At 35.8% G+C, this 21933-nt stretch overlaps 1 protein-coding gene across 1 annotated transcript; it reads right to left on the bottom strand.

Moving 5' to 3' along the window:
* Positions 1 to 585: 585 nt before the first annotated feature.
* Positions 586 to 21605, bottom strand: LOC104073216 (sister chromatid cohesion protein PDS5 homolog B-like). Its single transcript, XM_009572912.1, has 8 exons — positions 21498 to 21605; positions 17390 to 17593; positions 12827 to 12913; positions 12632 to 12729; positions 11369 to 11495; positions 4120 to 4200; positions 1770 to 1910; positions 586 to 660 (listed from the first exon to the last, which is right to left on the bottom strand). Exons 1-8 carry the CDS (start codon positions 21603 to 21605, stop codon positions 586 to 588), a joined length of 921 nt encoding a protein of 306 aa, XP_009571207.1.
* Positions 21606 to 21933: the final 328 nt, after the last annotated feature.

Raw genomic sequence — 21933 nt, 5'->3', positions numbered from 1 at the left:
AAGATGATTCAAACAGAAGCCGTACCATGTTCTCTGAATAGCCACAAACTGTACCAAATTCAACATAACATAAAGGAATAAGAGCAGTAAGAATGTAACTATCAAAATGTACATGTCTATTGGAAACATTGTTAAACTGGATCTTACAAACATCAAAGGTGAAACACCTTATCCTCAAAGTTTTAGACCACAAGGAGAAAACTACACTAAGGACCAAGGAGATGAAAAGCAAAGAACACAAATGCAAACATGAAAAAAATGTGTTGTAAATTAAGAGATACAAGGAAAACATGGAAACACTTAGGGCTGAAATCACCCAGTTGAAGGAAGAGACCAGAAGGTTCGAGGGGGGGTGGGGGTGGGCAGAGGGGGCAGCGGAGTGGGGAGAAAAAGGTTGACAGTGTTGGGCTACTAAACTTGCTGATTCCAATGGCAAAATAGGATACAAAAAAGTTCATATTGAAATAGTGGAATATGAGAGGAGCAGGAAGACAATTCAAGAACCTGCAGTTTTAAATGGACCTAAAGATGGAAAGGTTACTGCAATTATGGCTATGAAAAAAAATGATGTGGCAGCAGTTAAGATTAAATCTCTTGAATAACAGCTTCAGCTGCAGAAGTACTGTTTTTATTGGACTGAGAATGATAATTGTTCGCCATCTGTAAGAACAGGAATTAAAGGCTGAAAAAAGTCTACTTTAAGACACAGACAGTAAGCAGTAAATTGAACCCTAATTCTTTCGGAAATATGAATGGAAAGCTATAACCATTAAAAAGAACTCATCCAACAAATGTAGTGTGCCTGCCTAGCAACATTAGTGAAAAAAATAATAGGCATGAACAAGTCACTACGATAATAAATACTGCAATGAGAACAGGCCAAAGGTTCTACAAACCTAAAATCTGCCAATAATAAAAGACACATGCAAATTTAAAAGTTGCCCACTGCAAATTAGCCCTCAAGTTTAGTAATAAATTACTTTCAAATGTAGTGATACAAAACTAATCAAATTCCCCACTTCCACAGAAACCCTGTGCAATGACAAATAGAATAAAAGTAGTGCAGAATAAAGGAAGTACCAGCTGTTATACTGAATTTCTCCAAGTGATGGGGACACTCTGAAATGGTAGAAAGTAAAATTAAAAAAAAACCAACCTGTTAAAATAGATAGCTAGCACCAGCTATCCTTCAGATATAAGAAATAAGTGCGAAAAATCATAAAAGTCATTGTAGCAATGACTACAAGACATATAGAGTCCAATGCTCTGTTTCCACCTGTCACAGATCTTCTATTTGGACAAAACTGTCAGTACATCAGTTTCCATTAACATGGAGCCCAACTTCTCCCTGCCAAAATTCACTATTCTGATCAGATGTAGTTTCTTTGCACAGCTAGCAGCACAAGGTACTTTCAACATATTAAGCCCTTCACAATAAATACTAGAGTAAACCAAGGAACAAAACAGGTCAGATTCTCAAGTCATCAAAAAATCAAGTTATTGCTTGAAAGATACAAGCCAAAAAAACCCCAAACAACCAAAACCCAAACATATGCACACACGCGCTGTAGGTTAATACATTGGAAGTTAAATTACTCTTTTTGAGGGCTTTTATGATTTTTCCTTTAAACAATGCAGAGATTATATGTTTTAGATATAAGTATTAGTTTTATATGCCAAATAATTTTATGAACTTGTCAGTAAAAAAATCACATCAATAGTCAAAGCATACATGTTTCAAATATATAGAAAGTATAAGAAGTGTTTACCTTAAGTTTGAATTCAAGCTGTGGTAGAACAGAAAGCAAGAGGTGACTGTCAATATTGTATAACTCCAGAATCAAGTCAAACACGTGCTCCGACAGGTCACTAATTGATGTTTTACCAAGCATGAGGACCTGATTGAAGAACTGGAACATAAAACAGAGTATACTGTTCATACTCTATTAATAGAGAGTACATATACACTCTTCTAAATACTCTGCTTGTTTACCACTAAATCTACCTTTTAATCTTACAACATTTATTTCACCACAATTAAAAAAAAAAAAAGGGGGGGGGGGGGAGGGAAGCGGGGCACGCGCAGATTAGGATTCTGTAGTAGAAATCTTAAAATATCATTTTGTATTCAATATTACATATAAAGGAAAACGTATAAAAAGTGATGTTTAGTTTACCACAGCAACCCTACAAATAATTTAAGAAACATATCTTTAGAGGAGTTCCAGTGCATCAGATCTTTTTATAATGTGACTATATTTAGAGTTATTTCATTATTGAGAACAATCACTTTAAAAGCATTCTAACATTTAGTCAAAACAAGGCTGAATCAACTGGCTAATTACTACACTACGCAGTTGACAGGTTAAGGAGTTTTAACTAAAAGCATAGGAATTAATAATTGGCTGTTCCAGAATTTGTATTTACAAGCAGCATAATGCAGCTGTAAAGCAATTATTCTTTCTTGGTAAACTTGATAGGTTTGAGGGAAACTTCATACTTCTCATTAAAGAAAATATTTTCTTATATCAAATATTAATTCCACACTACTTTCAACTATATACTCTCATAATAGATGGGTAAGAAATAACTAAATAGGAGTATACTACCCCCTACTCATAAGGGGGGGAGCATAATTTGGAAAATTTTTCTTCTCTTTGGGTTAAAACAATACACAAGTGTGGCTAAACAAAACATACTGTTTCCACCTGCCACTAAGGCAACAAAATACACTTAACCGGCACTTCAGTTTCCTATTCCCAAACTTGAGACAGATGAACATCACGACCCTCTGTACCTGATGAGGTGAATCATATCAGTAAAGAAACTAAAAACATGAAAACTACCACTTTTTAAGGTTATAAAATGAACCTCAACAAGTGATGCAATAGAAAAAGTCAACAGTTTCTAGTAATAATGACTAGAAAATAATAGATAAGTGCATTTCATTAGACAACTCCATTAAAGACTCCATTTTCCTTTTCTGGATACAGAGTTGCCTGGAATGTATATATTCCTGGTTAGGCAACTAATTCCTACTGTGTCTTTAGTATATTTTAAGAAAGAAACTAACTTTCAAAACAAAGAAACCAGATAGCATAATATTTCCCACTTGTGGGAAACCAAGAACAGAAGACTGCACGTACATATTTTCCATAAGAGGAAGATTCTTATTGTACAGACTTCCTTTAAACCCACAAAATGTCACTCAGTTTGTAATCTAACTTTCCAAATGAACAACATTAAAAACACATTCCCATGTAGCAAACCTTCCCAAACAGCAGGTTTGACTAACAGGTTTGGAGTAAGAGTTTTCACTGAAGATTTTTTTAAATCTTAGAAGGTACTCGCTTTCCAAGGACCACAAGTGTTACAAGTCTCAAAGCAACAAAAAACATTGCAAATTTTCTATTGTTTTCAAGCTCTTGAGGTTTTGGATAGCTGCCATGAGACCTGCTAAACCCTTAACTACTTTAAAAAAAAAAGTGTAATATTTTTTTCTATTGTGTAACTTAATTTAGAGCATACTCCTGTCTGATCTTTAGTTCCTCTCATTTCTCTTCTCTTGTAATGTCTATGATGTCTACACTCAACTTGGCTACAACCCTCAATCCACTCGCTGGTTTTCTTCCTTACTATCTATTCTTAGATTCTGTTTCCTCTTCTTTTCCTGTCACAACAGCATTAAAATTCTGCTCTATCTTCACTTCTCCTAGCTTCTAAATAGTCTCATCTCCTCACTAGAAAAAGAATTTTGCCACAGGAACAATGTATTTATATATCTTTATCAGAACAATACATATAAGTACATTTAGTCTTCCAGACACGTTAAGGATTGAAGTGCAAGGTCTCCCAAGGCAGCAGAAAGTAAACTATCCATTGCATTTCAGACATCAAAATTGTTATGGGCTTAGTAGTTTCTATATGGTAAAGAATTAGACTCAAAGGGACAGGTTACACAGTGCTTCATTAATATAACAATTCTCTCAAAGAACAACTGAGTTTTTGTAAAAAGTTATTTTACAGCCCTATTTGACTATATGCAATTCATTCTTTTTATAATACAGCTCAGTTAAAAAAAAGTATTGACTTCCTTATTTGTTTGCAGTCTTCACTTACATTAGTAATGTATGGTTCAATTGCTTGCGCTGTCCTCTTTAGTAAAGCCTTTGCCAAATCATAGGCTTGCTTGTTTAAATTCTGGGGGGAAAAAACAGAAAAAAATTAAGCACATGCTTTAATCTTAAAAATAAATACGAGAATTTAAAGCTACCCCATACTGGTAAATGCATTAAAGAATTAGTCTGTTCTTTTTATACTTTCAGTAGTAAAGATAATATAGTAAAAACAAACCTAGTCCAAACAGAGCTTTGTAGTCTCCACCAATATTACTAAGAAAACTCTTTCCTGGCAAATCAGGGCTTACTTTTCAGTTGCCCATCTAAGCCTGACACTCAGTGAAGTCAGTTCCTGCATTTTACTGCTGCTCCTTATCAGCTTTTCCCAAAAACAGGAAAGTGATATAAAGCAACATTGAAGCATTTACAGCCACCACAGAAGCAAGACTCTGAACAGGACTGTGGCAGAAAGTACAATTCTGTCCTTGCATGAAGCAGCCACCTGTGAACCACCATCACAGTCTCTGCATAGTAACTCCCAAAGATACTCAGTCTGTTTAACTGAGAGAGCAAAGGGAAAAAAAAAAAACAAACACTAGAATTTTAGTCCACGAGGAAAAAAGGGTGAAGAATACAAACTAACGAAACTCTAATATAAAAAATAATTAAAAAACACCACTGTACACCATTCCTATCCCTCCATTTATCTAATTGGGTTATTGCTGTATCACTGTTTCCTTCTTTTCCCAGCACACATTCTCCACCCTCTAGTTGCTATGTCCTTTCTCCAATTTCTACATCACAATTATTTTTCAAAAATTTTCAGAAGAAAATGCAACTCAGCCCTTGTGACACCCACTGCAGACTTGATTAACACATAGAAGAATGAAGGAAAACCCTTAAATACCAAAAAATATATAGTCTTAATATGTAAAGTCTCTGTAAAAATATAGTTCCCCCAATTTTGATTAGTCTTTGCAACTTAAAAAACCCAGCATATTCCATTTACAAGACAACAGTACAAAGAGGCAGTTTGTGTTGTTTTTTTAAATACATCTGTCCATAAAAGGAAAAAACCTTCTTTTTAGCATAATGAAAAATAAACAAAAGATGCATTGCCACACCCAGGGTAATTCTTTGCCTGCATATGCTTGGTTCTTTGTAGCTATCTGAATGAAAAAGAGAAGATATGCAAAGAGATGGAAAGTATTGTCTGTAATTTCAAAAACTGTGTAAAACTATATAGGCTTCTAGACAGCAGTGGGAACAGATTAACATTTGCTGTTAATATAAAACAAAAGTAGTCTTTGACTTGCCTACTGATAGAACTAGGTTAGGTGACTGAAGTCAAAAGACTACGAAGATTCATGCCTGAAGTATCTGTTTTACTCAGAGCCACTACAGAAGGTGAATAAAAAACCCAGTTCTGGAAAGATACTCAAATGCTTACATAGGATGCTAACATCTTTGTAATTTCTTCTTCCTTTATCCAAGGGTCAACATTAGCAGTCTTTTTACTAAATTGTACAGCTGTGCCATGTCCCAGAAAAGAGAAAGTTCTGCATGCTAGATTGCCCTTTATGGTTAATAAAAAACAACAACAACAACAACAACAAAAACCCCCAGCATTTCCACCTGTAGCATTTGTTTTCTGTTATTTAGCTAGAGTTGTGACTGTTCAGGCAGTAAAAGGCACAAATAGCCATAACAAGGAATGTATGCCACTTGCAATACTTGCTCTGATCCTTCTTGAATTCCACAGTTCACCTCCACCAAAACAAAGAAAACAGCTTTCACCTGGGTAAGAGTGAACTCTAGATCATGAGCAAGATCTGATTTACATCTAAAACAAGTCCAAACAGCAGACCTAGCATAGCAGAGTTCCAAGGGGCAGATCTGTTTTGATTCACATTAATTACAGTTTCAGCTTGTATCTTTCACATAGCAGTTAATTTTTAAAAAGCTGCTGTAATTCATCTACACAGCTAGTAATAGCTAAAGTTTTAAAAAATAAACAAATTCTTGCACATAGGAAGGAAGGAAAGGCAGTTTGAAAGAACAGAGATCTTTCACAATTAAGCCACTAAAGGCCAGGCAAAAGATCTCCTAACAACTTAACATTTCCCAAGATAAATGCTGGAAGTAGCTATTTGCAACCTTGAGTAACATATTCACATTACACTTCATTCTATCCAAAAAAGCTGCAAAGAGAAAGAATAGTCTAGATCACAACTGGCAAGGAAAGTTAGCTACTTCTTTTATGCCTCATGCACTGGATTTAATTGTGCCAATAGCTAGGGCCCTCAAATGTCCAGAGGCTGAACTTTCTGAAAATAACAATGCCAAAGAAGTCTTAAAAGCACACAAGAAAGTTTTCTTCTCCCTTTTCCAGCTTCAGGATAAAAGCAGAAACAAGAAAAAGCGGTCCTGCCTTAGTTGAAATGAAAACAGGAGCAACCCAGGTCATTACCAAATAGGTAACAAATAGGTTTACAAAACATCAAACCTATCTTTCTGACTAATTTAATAGCCACAAAAATACTTAAAACTTTGCCTGAAGGAGAAATTTTATAAGGGTAAGACCTAATTTAACAAATTTCTTCTCTGTGTTTATCTAAACTCTTCTGTCATTATCCTCTGTTCAATCTTTCTATACATTCAGAAAAAAATTGATATGTATTTCAAGATCTTTTAATGACTTAAGAAAGCCCTCACTGATGGGGCCAATCATCTTAATCAGGATGCCTCTAAGAGCATGTAAGCACCCAGTGGGAGAGTCCTGAATTGGGTAGTAACTAAGCCATCAGCTGGCAACACCATTTAAAGTAATCATTAGTAATTACTACATCTGGAAGGAAAAAGCAGAAATAAGTATTGATTGATAAGGACAAACCAAAGAAGAACCCATGAAAAGGCAGAAACAGATCTTCTGCAAGGTAATTGAGAAGTTACATTTAACATACATAAAACAGACTTATAGGATGCCGCAGACAGACCTTTCCCCCCAAAAAACCTCCAGTTTTCTTTCTGAAAAGAATGTTAATAAACAGAGGAGAACATTGGTTTTTATGCTTAGAAGGCCTTCAGCAATAATATGTAAAGACAGACCATCTCTGTCAACCATCAGTTCTCTCCTTTGTCTCAATTCCTACCATGGTTTTTGTGTATATATTGCTAGCATTTCAAGCTTTTTACACTTCTGGAAGACATTAAGAGTTTTGCCAACTCGTTTTTCATATCTGTTCTTCTCTAGAACGTTTGACAAACTTCTGCAGACACAAGAAGCGGTGGCAACCTCTCTGACAGCATGGCACAGATATTTTTGTGTATATATAGACAACACTCTCTAGGACAGTTTGCGACAGAGCCAAAAATCAATTGTACTGCTACAATGGGGTTGGCAGTGATGGAAATGTATACCCACTGATTTTTTTTCAGTTGCCTCTCAATGTCCAACTTAACACAGCTCAAAGAAATTAAGAGTGAAATAATTTGTACTCATCCTTTAAAAGAAAAAAAAAACCCCACAACAGAAAACAAATGCATGTACCTTATTTTTTCTTCAAAAAGGATAACTAGCTAGCATCAACCCAGTCCTTAATTTTATAACTTTAGGAGTAAAATCAAATGGTAGGTCTGTATCTAGAGCAAATATTCTTAAAAAACATGCATTTTAACATATTCTTTTCTTGGCACTTGAAAACAGTCTTCAATTTCATTCTTATTATCAACAGCACAGCAGCAGAACTTGTATTCAAGAACACTTGATAAACAGTTTTAACAGATTCTCTAGTTCTGCTGGGGGAGGGAAACAGGTTTTTAAGGATGGCTGACAAAGAAAAAGTTCAGCTGAAGTGTTGCCAAGATAGATAACACTAATTATTAAGCAAGTTCCTAGTAGAGAAGTTAGGAATTTAATTGTCAATACCACTTTTTCAAAGAGATAAGCATGTAAAGCATGTGGGATGTGCAATGTGGGATTCCCTGTAGTACTCCTGAGGCTGAAAATAGAACACTCTGGCAAACACTCAAGGAAATAAAGTACAATTTGCCTTCTAACACAATGCACAAACACAAAATTGTTTACAGGTGCTGCCATAAAGGATTTATAATCTAAAAAGACAATTAAATAGGAAAGGAAAACTATTAAATTTTTTTGCCTTTTCATATTGACTACCTCTCCCTTGGTTCTGGTCTTTTCTGGGTTTAGTTCACTATTTATTTATTTAATGCCCTCTTAATATAATCCTATCAAAAGAATTTCAGTAGAGTTCATAGAAAAGAAGAAAAGAAAAACCACAAAAAGAAAAAAATAAACATCAAAGAAATTAAGAGTTGAGCACATGGTAAGACAAGTTAAGTTCACTGTTTTACTGAATTATCTGATACCTGCTGTACTACTCAAGCAAGCCTGTGCATACTGTAACGTACCTGTTTTGTGATATTAGCATCAGCCGCTTTCATTCAGATTTACATCAATATGGTATTTATTCTGGGCAAGTAAGATGGATGACAAACTCAAGTGAGCTAGAGCAGCTTACGCTGCTTCAGTGACTACTAATTATAGTAGACAGACTTTTGATAGTACATCATGTCCCCAGTATATGCTCCTTATGCCTGAGTTTTTGCAACCATCCTGCTAGCACCATTGCTTATTAGACTTACTACTCAGGATTATGGACCATATCTGGCATTACTCTTAGGAAAAATATTGACCTTGATTTTAAGAGGCAACAGCATTGAATTAACCTTTGGTAAATTGTTCAATTAGTTACCACAACTCTTAAAAATATTCAAATAATTTTTGCATCAATCTGTCTAATGTTGAATTTCAGCCATTGGACCTTAGCATCTGGGATCCAAAACTCAAGGAGCCGTTTGAACCTTCTGTTCCCAATATACACTTACAAAATGCTCCTTTGATAAACTATACAGATTAAGCTCCTCAAGTCGTCAACCTAGTGTTACCCAATACAAGTGTTTATACATCAAAAGTTATAATAGCTCTACCACTATTTTCTAGAATACAGTCATTCAAAATTCACAGGGGTACTCCATATTCTCTCATGTACACAACCTTCCTTCTGGTTGTATTAAAAATACACCACTTGCCTATGTCACTTGCTACAAACATAGTTGTATCTACAACAATCTCTCAATCTGACCATTTTCAAACCTGAGTTAGTAACCAATCTATGCTCCTTCTACTCCATCAAAGATATTCTTTTGGTCCCCAGGGAATTTGGCTAGATATGGATTCCCTACTCACCATTATACCAACACTTGCCATTATGCCATTTTTGGTGGCCAGTCTGATTTTTCAACTTCCCTTTCCCACAGCCTATACAGCTTAACGGCTAGGTCAGCTAAGACGTAGTTGTTCTTTACGGTGGACCTTATCCTTAACCCACTTGTAGTTTTGTGCTCAATGGACATGAGTGGAAAAACTCTCGCTCTGAATTCATTACACTTTTCCAACATGACATTAGTAGCCACAGAAAGTGGTTAGATGACTATGTAAGCTCCAAAATTTTAAATAAACACTGTATGAAGATATTGAGATGAAATAGAAAAATATTAGAAGCTTCTTTCCTTTAGCATGAAATAGGTTAAAAAAATCAAAACAAAAGTACTCAGAATATGGTCTAAAGTTATGTAACTATTTCAGTTAGAAAGCAAGCTATAAACTAGCATCCTATCCAAAGAGCCAGTTTGATTAACAGAAGCAGAAGAAAATGCAAAACCCCAAATACATTATCCTATTAAAATGTTCAGTCAATAACTTCAAATCTACTATAAAACAGAATTGTTTCAATGCTAAAGCCAATCTAACAGGATGCAAATTCTTCAACTCAAAACCAGTTTATTAAACATGAATCGTAGAAACAGTACAGTCAAATCAAGTTGAACACAAGGTGACACAATGAAACAACAGATACTTAACAACTGAGAAATACACACTGAAGTATTTTGTATAGTCTTGCTTTTGTTTCTTGTATTCCAAGGCTTTACTTCATAAATCTGAATTTTAGCCATACAAATTTCAATCTGGTCCTGGCACAAAAGTACTAGACTCCTTGAAGGACACAGCTAAAACATTTCCAGGGGAGGGGCGCCGAGTAACCTGATCTATACTAAGCATTTAGTCTTTCACTGTCAACTGAAAAATAATTTATGTGCTGTTTATTTACTGAAATTGATGGCTTGTGGCAAGGCACACTATGTTGTGCTACTTGCTATATTCTTCAGAGAGCGCCTTATGAAAAATCTACTCAGTTTCTTCAGGTACACCACTGTTCCAAAAAAAAAAAAAAAAAAAAAGCCATTCCAAAGCTGCAAAAATCTCAGTTAATACCCACTTAACCTTACTGTGGTTTCTAGAAAGTGTAAGTGAAGTTAGCCCTTTCCTGAACACACTTCAAAAACAAACCAAACAAAAAAAAAATGCTGTCAGATGACAGCCAGAACTGTCCAAAATCCAGTTAAGTACACATTTCCTAGATAATTTCCCAGAATCATATTTTTGTCATATACATCTTACAAGTTGTCTTCTACAGTGTAGCCCAAGAGATTCCAGTTAGTTTAGCTAGTTTTCTGAACAAAGAAGTCAGACTTCCTTGCTTTTTAAACATTTAAGTGTCACAACACATGCACAGTTTGAAGTTTTTCCTCAGTTTATCTGCAGGACACTTTTTTTTTTTGACAAAACACCATTCATTAAAGAAAGACAGCATCACTTGGGCTTTTCAGGCACCACCATTTCTGAACATAGTTCTATGGCTGCATCAAAAACATACCAATGTGCTTTTAATAACACCAAGACAAAATTTCTGAAATACAATAAAGCCAGCTACAAATTAGCAGTCATAACTTTTTTCCCTCCCACTTAGGCAACACATAGTTTGAACTGTTGATACAGCATTACGCTAATTAAAAACTTTCCAAAGGATATATGTATCTTTCATGTTAAGTTCTACTGCTATTGACCATATATAAAAAAACCTCTGTATAAATTCATATGACCTTAAAGCTTTTAGATTACTATGGTTTGGTTTATGGCAAGTGAATCAAAGCAATGAAACTCTACTGAATTTTCTGGCTATTAAAAATGATTTGTTTGCTAAAAAAGGTCCAAGGAATAAAAATACATTTGCTACACCTATTCTCTCAAAGAAATCTAAGTATCTGAATACATACATACAATAAATGATGATTACAAAAAAAAATATTAAGCCACTATTAAGTCTTACCTTATGTGCTGGCACTAGATTAACTAACACTGTATCCAAAAGTTCCTGCGACACAGTATCTCCCTCACAAATGATAGAGCTCATTAGATCAACCATGTGCATGTGTACTTTTTGGTTATGACCGTTGCTGAAATTAAAAACAAGAATTCTTAGTGTACTGTTCATATAAAGTAGAACTTCCATTCAGAGTACTCCCTGTGGTGATGCCAAACAACAAAGGATATAATAATCAAATCACAAGTTTTCTTAGAAGTCAAAATACTTAAGTTTCTCGGCTGCATATACCACTTTCCAAAGTGTTCTTGAATCTCACGCCCTCTTCATTTACTACTGTAGTAAAAGAGTAAGAGGACTGTATCTGTCCCTGCCATGAAAAGACAGGGTATTAGAACATCCCTCCCCTCTACTCAACACTGGTGAGACTTCATCTGGAGTTCTGTGTCCAGTTCTGGGCTTCCCAGCACAAGAGAGACACGGACATCCTGGAGTCAGTCCAGCAAAGGGCCACAAAGATGACTAAGGGACTGGAGCAGCTCTCATACAAGGAGAGGCTGAGAGAGCTGACATCTTTTTTTAGCCTCAAGAAAAGATGGCTTAGGGAGGAACTTATCATTATGTTTAAATACCTGATGTTGGGAGTAAAGAAGACAGGGCGAGACTCTTCTCAGTGGTGTCCAGTGACAGGACAAGAGGCGATGGGCACAAGGTGAAATACAGGACATACCATTTAAACATAAGAAAGAGAAACTTTTTAAATGTAAGGGTGATTGAGCACTAGAAGCTTGCCCAGAGAGGCCATGGAGTCTCCGTGCTTGGAGATGCTCAAAACCCAACTGGCTACAGTCCTGGGCAATCTGCTCTAGCTGACCTGGTTTGAGCAAGGGGGGCAGACTAGACGATCTCTAGCACTACCTTCCAGTGTCTGCTTTTTCTGACTCATTTTTTATAGCAATAATCCTCTAAATTCCTTAGAATTGCATATTGTGCCATTCAATTTCAAGAACAGAATAAAATAAATGCAGTAAAACACAATCAAAGTAAGCTTCTTAGAAAAAAAAAAAAAGATGATTTGCAGTGTGTCTTGTTTAATTAAAACACGCAAAACTGACAGCTTGTTATATTTATACTGCTACCTTTAGTTAAACTGTATTACAAAACTAATCTCGTTAATGTTAAAAGTCACACAATAGACTGAACACTTAGGTTAGAAACATCTGACCTCACCAGCAATAATATATTATAACTGGGGGTGACAATACTTACTTTATTACTGAAAACAGCGTCCTGTACAACTGTGTAAAAATCTCATTGCTGTCTTCTAATTCAAAGCATATGTTATAAGACTTGACCCAAGCAATGTTCTGTGTTGAACAGGAAAAAATAAAATGAGTAGTTAATACAAGATTAAGTTGAAAAATTACATTTAACAGTTATTATGAAATAAGTTACAAAGCTTACCTCAAGCAAATAAAAATATCGATTAAACTGGGGGCTTTTTGTATCTTCTAAACCTTTAAGTTGCCTTGTTATGAACATAAATATATCCTGAAAAGACATAAGTGATAGTTATTTAATCAACTGCAATGAAGCTTTCAAAATTAAAATAATTACCTTTTAAAATTACTAGTGTTATTCATCACTACAAAATATGCAGCAATGACAGACGCACTATTTCACTATCCAAAAGAAGACAATCTACAAAAACATCATGGAGAATGTCTAGGAGTAATTTTAAAATGCTTCATGTTTCTTTAAAGGGTTGAGAAAGTAACCTTTTTCTAAGGAAGCAAAAGTTTTTCTTTTCCAAAGAAAAACACTCAACTTGACAAACAGAGCTGCAACTGGCTGCCATGCTGCAGAAGTCAAAAGATTATTCAAAAGGACAATGATTTTGATTACATTTTTACTTTATACTGCAATAGTTTTCAAGAGAAGGGGAAAAAAAGCAGTAGGCAACTGCTGCTTTCCTAAGAGTATTATTATGTAAACTGTATTGTTTGTGCATTTCTCAGTCATCATGCTACTGACACGGATCACGTCTCTTGCAAAAACCAATAAACGAAGTTGCTCCTGCTTCCTTTATCAACTTTCAGCACCAGAAGAATTCTTCAGAAAAAGCCTCTCACAAAATAAATTCAAGCGGGTTATAAGGAACAGTCAATTATGAACAGAATGAAACACACAGGAAGGTGTCTTTTTAAAATGCTTTTTACATTCACATAATTAACAGCTGGAAATTCATAACTACTGTATTAAATCAAAAGAGTCAGAAGAACATATCACCAGAAACAGTGTTCACAATCTCAACTGTATCTATAACATTTCATCTAGCAAGCTAGGTGTAAATCAAACCAATTCCAAAAGGTAGAAAGTTGCCATAATAAATACAAGAAAGCCTTATAGTTAACCCTGAAAAAACTATACTAGAAATAGTCTAGAACGCTTTTCTATAACATTTTCAAAGGACCATTTCCCCTCACCCCTCCAAGAATAATGAGATGGACAAAAAGTGAGAATAGGGTTCCTTTTCTCTAACGCCACAACCACAAAATCCAGCCTTAATCATTAAGCGGAGCACTTACTGTGGTTCTGGGTAAAAAACAAGAATTAGATTACACAGGACATCATCATCATCTCTTGGCAAAAAAAGCACAGCAAGCACATTGTTCAGAGACACAGCTACATTAATGTCTGAATTTGGATCAAGATTGTGCCTTTGAAACGTTAAGGAAGGATGATCAGAAGAATCACTGTTTGGTTCACACTTCACATCAGTTACAGAGCACACAAACTAGACACTTTAGTTGAAATTAAACCAAAAGACTATTCAAAGTACACATCTAATGGACTCCAACCACTAAAGAGCATTCAGTCCACAGGCAAAAGCCAGTCTGAAGAATCCCCCCCTTAAAAACTAGTGCCTGAACCACTAGCAGGCCATCAGCCCACCCAAAATGAGTTCCATCATCTGAAAAACTGGTACAACAGAAGGTGCTGTGAAGTTTATAAGACATACAAGCGGTGTGTCAGTGAAGGATAAGATTCAATTAAAGAAGAAAGGGAGCATGAGGGAGAATGGCCAATGCCAAAAACTACCTCATCTTAGAACTCATGCCCTAGGTATAATTTTTCTGTTAAACTTTACTTGTACAGATGAATCTCAATCAGTTCACTTAACAAAGTATCTTTACTTTTTATCCTGCAGCTCAGTATGCAATACTTACTTGCTGAATGTGATTCAAAGACCCTATTGAGACCAAAACTAATTTTCCTAATTTTTATAAAATACACATCACTGTATTGTATATGAATACATACATTAATGAATAGGATACATGTACACTATGTCTAGCATCTGAATGCTTCACAAATAATGGCATCATTTGAAAAAGTAATAATTTACTCCTAATTTTATTTATTTATTCCTATTCCTGTTTTAAAGGAAGCAAGACAGACTAAACTCAAAAGTACTCACTAATTTCTAATATCTAGTGTAAAATGACCCAAAGTTCTTCCCCTTTTCTGAGCATGCAGAATATAGTATTTGAACATGCATTTATAAATGCAAAACACAGGATAAAATAAACTTTGGCTGCAGGTAAGAAATCACAACACTTTCACAAATTGGACAATGTAGTTTCACATCAGACTCCATAAACCAAGTCTACATTAGAATCCAGACTCTAAAACCAAAAGTGCTTATATTTCAACTTCAGGAAGAACATTGAATGTTTTTTGTGGATTGTTGTCTTGTTACCAATTAATCGCATAATAGCTTCAGTAAGCATCAGAGCCATGGCTTTCACCACAAAACACATTCAGACAGTTGAAGTTCTGCTACCATATACTCCCTTGAACATCTCCATTTCAGCCGAATCAGGGAGACCGTTTGTCCAAATGGTTTTCTTTGATGCACACCAGTGATTAGAACATCCTCCCCCCAGAAAATCAGATTTGGGCTTTAGGCTTTCCCCAGACTGAGGAGGACTTAAGTTAGAAGTTTCTAGATCCCAGAACAGCAATCCTGCTCCAGTTCTCGTGGCATCTTCCATCCCTGTTGTCAAAGCTCTTTCAACACTCAGTGAGGAATACAATATTTATACTGAGGATAGACATAAAAGTGGGAAACCTGAAATTCTGATCCCTTCTCTCAGTATCTCACTTGCACGATACGTAAGTTAAAGAGATCTGAAAAGTCTGAAGCAAGGGCAAAAACTTAAGATTTAAGTTTTCCTCTCTCAAGAAATTATCCTTTTCAGCACTTCCCTTTGCCATCTTTAACTTTGGTGCTAAACATGCTAGAAGAGACTCAAAGCTGCGGTATGGATATGATATTAAATACTGGGTGAAAATAGTGCCAAGATACAACCCAAGAGGAAGCATTCTTCCTCTTACCTCTTTGTCATAAAGTGGAAGGAACTCTTCGACATTTGTATCAGAGCTTGTCCTACAATCACAAAAGCTATGTTCAGCAGAAACGGGTTTGCAAAGACCTACCTTAATAGCCCTAGGCAAACGTCTCTAGTTTGTCCTTTCTTTACTTCTCAAAACGTGTTTAGAAATCTGCATCAAGAAACTGAATTCTGAAATCTGCACAGATTACAGAACTGAATGCTGATAGTGGAAGTTCCTAGAAGTTCAGAGCTCTATCCAAGTAGTAGTAGTATGCTTACACTGCAAGTATGACATCAGTAATTTAAACCTTCCAATATTATATACTATAAAATTTGAAACTTAGTAGCATTTGATAGATCAAATTCTGTAAGTAGGAATATTAGAATTTATTAGCCCAACTCAGAAAGAGAGAAAAAAACCTCTAAGCCTAACAAGCAAAGAAAAACGTATACTCAAAACTGAAGTAGAAATCAGGATGCCTCAAAACTTAAATATAGCACAGTAGAGAAAGCTAATGTTTGTCTCCAGTTGAAGATGGTGTAATCAATAAGTAAGGTAACTAGATAATGTGTAATCAGAGGTCCAACAATTCAGAATTTAAAAAAATGCAGCTAAAAGAAATCCCTAGGTATCTCTCCAGTATGTCTGGTAACAAAGGATGTACTACAGTTGAAACTGTACTGTTTGCCCTACTTATGAAGCACTTCTGGTGCAACCACTAGATCAGAAATTGAGTGATTTCTCCTTGAGTGGTAATAGATACACCTTCCACCACAACCATCTTTTTATCCTACTGTGGAAAAAACAAACAAAACCCAAAACAAAACAAAAAAGCCCACACACACTCTTAAATCACGGAGATAAAAATAGTACACATTTTTCAGTGTTATTTTCCCCTGCAAGATTTTCTATAAGACTTGGTTCATCACCCTAGACTCAGACTGTGTAAGGGAAGAGTTTGATGTTGTGAGTTGGAAAAAAGTTAGATTTCTATTAAAAAAAAAGTAAAAAAGAAAAACACAAAACAATCTAAAATTTAATTTTTCTGAAACAAAGGGGGCAGAGCTGTACTGCCTTTTCAAACCTGGCATTTCTCTATCAACCATCTCCATCTAGTGGGATCAGTGATGTTTGTAATTGCAGAATTTTCCAATTCACATCAGAAGTCATTACCCTCCATAAAAAAAATACTTTTTCTTTGTTTCAATAGAGCCTTTATCTATAAAAATACAGTAATCATCTCTTGGTACTTTAACTGGAAACAGCAGGGGTATTTTCCCAATTGAAGGAATTAGCTATCTTGCAAGAGATTATGATAAAAGCTATAGACATATCAATATTTCTAAAGTAACAGACGACTATCTGCAAATCCCAATGACAGTTCAATAAAATAAATATTTTCAATATAAATCCAAAATTCTACAAGTTGTTGAAAGATGTACTATATATCACTTTATCTGATGAACATTTGACCTGAACAAACACCCCTATTCCAGAATCAAGTGAAAACCTTGGACTGCTTAGGCTGAATCAGAAATAAAGGGAGGGGGGAAAAAAAAGCTACAATCAATTATATCAGTCATTCAGTTTAAAAACCTGGTGCGGAGAAAGATTAATTCAATTTACCTTCAGTTTATCTGGTGAAGTGTATGGAGCTTCAGGGGCATAAATTCTGAAAATATCAGCAAGACAACATGCTACCAACAAACGTACATCCTTATCAGGATGTTTGAGGAAAAAATCTGAAGCAAGATGTAAAGCAAGATTTAGGTAGAGCTCCTTTTCTTCTTCAGAGTCCTGGTCCATATCCATGAAAGTTTTCACAACCATCTAAAAAGAGAGACAGACATCAGTACATAAAATGAAGTACTCTGTGTAACAGGGTCCTTACTGAAAGTTCCTTTTCTGGTTTTGTGCAACTTCTATCAGAAGCATTATTAGCAATGCAATAGTACTTATTGAGTAACCAGTGTCTTTTTTTTCTGGGTAGAGGAAGGACCTAGTCAAGTCCTCTATCGATTGTCCCAACACAGTCTCAGCAGAGTAACTGAAAGTCTAGCTGTAGTACTTCACATATCTTTTTGAAAAAACATATAGTCAAGTTGCCAATTCAATACAACAGCATTCATTGTTACAGCCATTCTCTGAAAAACTCAGACAACAGCAAAAAACTTCAGGGAGAAATAAATGTTTTGAATAAAGTATTTAGGGTTATAATTTATTTTCCCTCTATTCTCTTTCAATTTCAGGTTTTTCTCTACTACTGCTCTGAGGACAAGTTTATCCATTGTGCTGCCCAGAAGCAGAGCATGCACATTCAGCGGAAGCATATATAAATCCAGTCCAGCCCAGCAGCATGCATCTCCAACGGACCAAAATGCCCATTAGGTATTAGTATCCAGTATACTAAAGTTACGGAAGAAAAAGCAAAAAAAGTCTGGGACACCAAGTATCTAACACCCTAAACAGAACAAAAGCAAGAAAAGCCTTAATTAGTAACTGCTAGTTGGTGAGAATTCTTATACTTAAAAAACTGGAGGAGAAAAACCTTTTGACAAAACAAAGTAATTATGCTTTTCTCCAATTTCTTATTTGAATCACAGAGCCAGAGTTATTTTAAGGAGTTCAATGCTTGTTAAAATTAACAAAATGGTAATAAAGACTTAATTACACAATCCTGAGAATTAAAGTCAAAACTCCCATCTATTTCACCAGTGCAAGAAGAGGTATTTTTCAATATGATGTCAGTGGAGTTCCACAAAAAAAAAAAAAAAAAAACCAAACAAAAAAACGCAAAAAAAACCCCCCACCACCAAAAAAACAACACAACCGTAAACCACTACAAATTATTTTACTTTGCTATAGTTTGTTTTATTTAATTTTTTCCCCCAAAAAATTTACTATAATTGGTCAGGTAGCAGCAAATCCTACGTTAAAAAAAAAGGACGACTTCTGCATAATTAGGATCACAGCAGCTGTAAAGTTTTCAAGCATATTAGAATCATAAAATCATAGAATAGTTTGGGTTGGAAGCGACCTTTAAAGGTCATCTAGTCCAACCCCCCCTGCAATAAGCAGGGACATTATCAACCAGATCAGGTTGCTCAGAGCCCCGTCCAACCTGACCTTGAATGTTGCCAGGGATGGGGCATCTCTGGGCAACCTGTTCCAGCATTTTACCACCCTCCTTGTAAAAAATTTCTTCCTTCTGTCTAGTCTAAATCTACCCTCTTTTAGTTTAAAACCATTCCCCCTTGTCCGTCACAACAGGCCCTGCGAAAAAGCTTGTCCCCATCTTTCTTATAAGCTCCCTTTAAGTACTGAAAAGCTGCAATAAGGTCTCCCCAAAGCCACCTCTTCTCCAAGCTGAACAACCCCAACTCTCTCAGCCTTTCCTCACAGAAGAGGCGTTTCATCCCCCTGATAATTTCGTGGCCCTCCTCTGGACCCACTCCAACAGGTCCATGTCTTTCTTGTGCTGAGGGCTCCAGAGCTGGATGCAGTGCTCCAGGTGGGGTCTCACCAGAGCAGAGCAGAGGGGCAGAATCACCTCCCTCGACCTGCTGGCCACCCTTCTTTTGATGCAGCCCAGGATACGGTTGGCCTTCTGGGCTGCGAGCGCGCATTGCCAGCTCATGTCCAGCTTTTCGTCCACCAGTACCCCCAAGTCCTTCTTAGATTTAGGCAATTAGAATCCTTTACTAAAAGGCACAGAAGATTAGTAGCTTATGCACACATATAATTTCCATTGAGAGAAAAATAAAGTTCTCCCCAGTCAGACACAAGATGAACCACTTGAAGTGCGCTGGTGCCCTTACACACTATTAAAGTAATTTAAAACATAGAATTGTTTTCACTTCTATGGAAAGTAGTTAGATTCATATAATTAATAAGGTAATGAATAAATATTCAGGTGTCACAAGAGTTCTTGCAACAAGTATGTTTTTTTGTCTGCTCTGGAAATGAACCTTCAGTTTTTCTTCCCTGACAACATGAACTTCCATACTGGTCAGGACAACAAAAATCAGTCATCTTGTCTCCAGAGCAATCTGTCACAGTGTTTAAGGAAAAACAAGAAAAACAACCTAGTTCTCCTAGCTAGCTTCCTGCAAAGCAATAGGTTAGAGGATTACTGAGCCTGAAATTGCACCCAGACCACCATGATTAATACTCCTGGAGCTTCATCTTCCAAATATGGCCCATATTTCTTAACCCATTCAATTTTTCCTACATCTTTCTACAGTAATAAGCTTTGGAATTTAGTTATGTAACTTATGGAAAAGTATGTTACTAGACTGCTGGTCTAAAATTAATGTATTTCATTAGATGATGCCTCCGTTCTTGTATTTTCCACAGTTTCTGTGGAAAATGTTCTTCTCACTCTATTCATCATTTCCAAACGTTTGTCACCTTCTTGAAATGTTTATCACCTTCTTTCTATCTTCAGTGCTAGTTCATAACTCCAACCATACTGTTCTTTAGCACCTGCAACTGTGTTTATACTGTAGGTCTATACACTTATGCTATAGCCTAGATCAATCAATCCTCCATAAAAGAAACACTGTGTGGTTTTCTCCCTGCTCATGTACCAATTAACGCACAGCCAGAATAAACAGCTGACAAGAAATACAGGACATCCTGCAAAGTACACATCTCCTGTAAGACAGATCAAGATGACAGAACAGAAGCGACTGAACATTCAAGGACAAAAATGAAATGAAACTATAAGAAAAAAAAGAACGAACTGTGTCCATTTTCACAAGCTGAAAAAATATGCACGTGCTAACAAATAATTTATTCCATTAAAAGTCACTCATACATAAAGTTATAAATGTCGTCTTCCATTCGACATCATAGAATGCAGTATACTCACTAAAGTCTATCAGCCCAATTCCCAAAGCACAGACAGGTTACTAGGGGAAGGGGAGAAGGAATCCTTGTGTTTTGGGTTTTTCTTTTTTTTTGTTCATTTACTAGTAGTTCAAACTGAGTTAAAACTACTTCTTAAGAAAACAAACTCCAAATTAAGCTCTTCCAGCTGTTAGAATACTTAGGGTTCCTCTCCCACATCTGTCCCCTCCTGTTTCACAGGGCAAACCCAAGTTGCAGGCATTCCTTCTGCACAATACTAACAGGCCTGCCTTTTTGTGAGAGTACATGGATACATAAAGAACTGTAGTAACATAATTATCCCCCAAGTCTCTCCAATCTTCCTGTAGAGTTAGGCCAAATAAAGTGGTCAAGAAATTCAGGAGACAGAAATACATAGTATAATCAAAGACTACTTTCATTACAACACAGGCTAAAATAATGAGAATAAAGCAGGTTTTCTAATCAACCCAAAGAGCACAAATGCATAAAAGGAATGTATTCTGACGCATCTGTATTATTTCCCAAATTATGACTCTTCTCATGTTTTCCAGTATTTTCTTCTCTAAGAGTACTGACTGACTGTAGGACCTGAAATAAAATTTAAGTAGTATTTGCAATTAATATAGCTTATTTCCACTTGTGATTTTTTTTAACTCATTTAAAAGTTTTTGGACAAGTCACTTCAAGAAGGTGGTAGAACAGAAGGCATAATAGCCAACAAGTTCCTCCTTCTGGGAATAGAAAAGGTAATGCCCAAAAGAAAAGAAAAAAATAATCCTTTCAGACAGAAGATATAGTAATAGGATCATTAAATGCTGTGTACAAGAAACTTTGATCTGCAAACAGTTACTTGCTTACTAACCTTTAGCCTTCTCACCATCTCTTCTTTAGATATTTTATCAGAGATTTCTTTCACTCCTGGAGGATATGTGATTTTTCCATCGTTGGCTCTCGTCTTTGAATGAGCCATGATTTCACGATTTTAAAACTGTGGAAAGAAATTAAGAATGTTGTTTACCTAGTTTATGTTTACTTTATCTATCCCACTTTCACAAACAAAATCCAAGTAGAAATATACAGACAAAACCCCTACAAAGAAAAAACTCGACAAAAGATTTTGATTGTTTTCAGTAATCTACATTGTGGCAGAAAGCAATATTCAGGCAGAATTGTCCTACAATTATTTGAACATTCAAGCAGATTGTCCTATACTACAACAAAACTTCCAAGAAGTACACAACAGAAAAGCTAAAACCCCTCATTCCTGAATGTATTTGATCTTCACACTTAGAGATGCA

Source organism: Fulmarus glacialis, unplaced genomic scaffold (assembly GCF_000690835.1).
Source record: "Fulmarus glacialis isolate BGI_N327 unplaced genomic scaffold, ASM69083v1 scaffold8802, whole genome shotgun sequence".
Lineage (NCBI taxonomy): Eukaryota > Metazoa > Chordata > Aves > Procellariiformes > Procellariidae > Fulmarus > Fulmarus glacialis.
This window is presented reverse-complemented; position numbering and strand designations above follow the sequence as displayed.

Excerpts from the sequence above, each read along its gene's own strand:
- LOC104073216 (XM_009572912.1), bottom strand. The coding sequence starts at position 21,605 with ATGGCTCATTCAAAGACGAGAGCCAACGATGGAAAAATCACATATCCT. Across the intron at positions 17,594-21,497 it reads AGATGGTGAGAAGGCTAAAG|ATGGTTGTGAAAACTTTCAT; the intron begins GTTAGTAAGCAA and ends CTCTCTTTTTAG. Across the intron at positions 661-1,769 it reads AGCTTGAATTCAAACTTAAG|ATGGCGAACAATTATCATTC; the intron begins GTAAACACTTCT and ends CTGTTCTTACAG.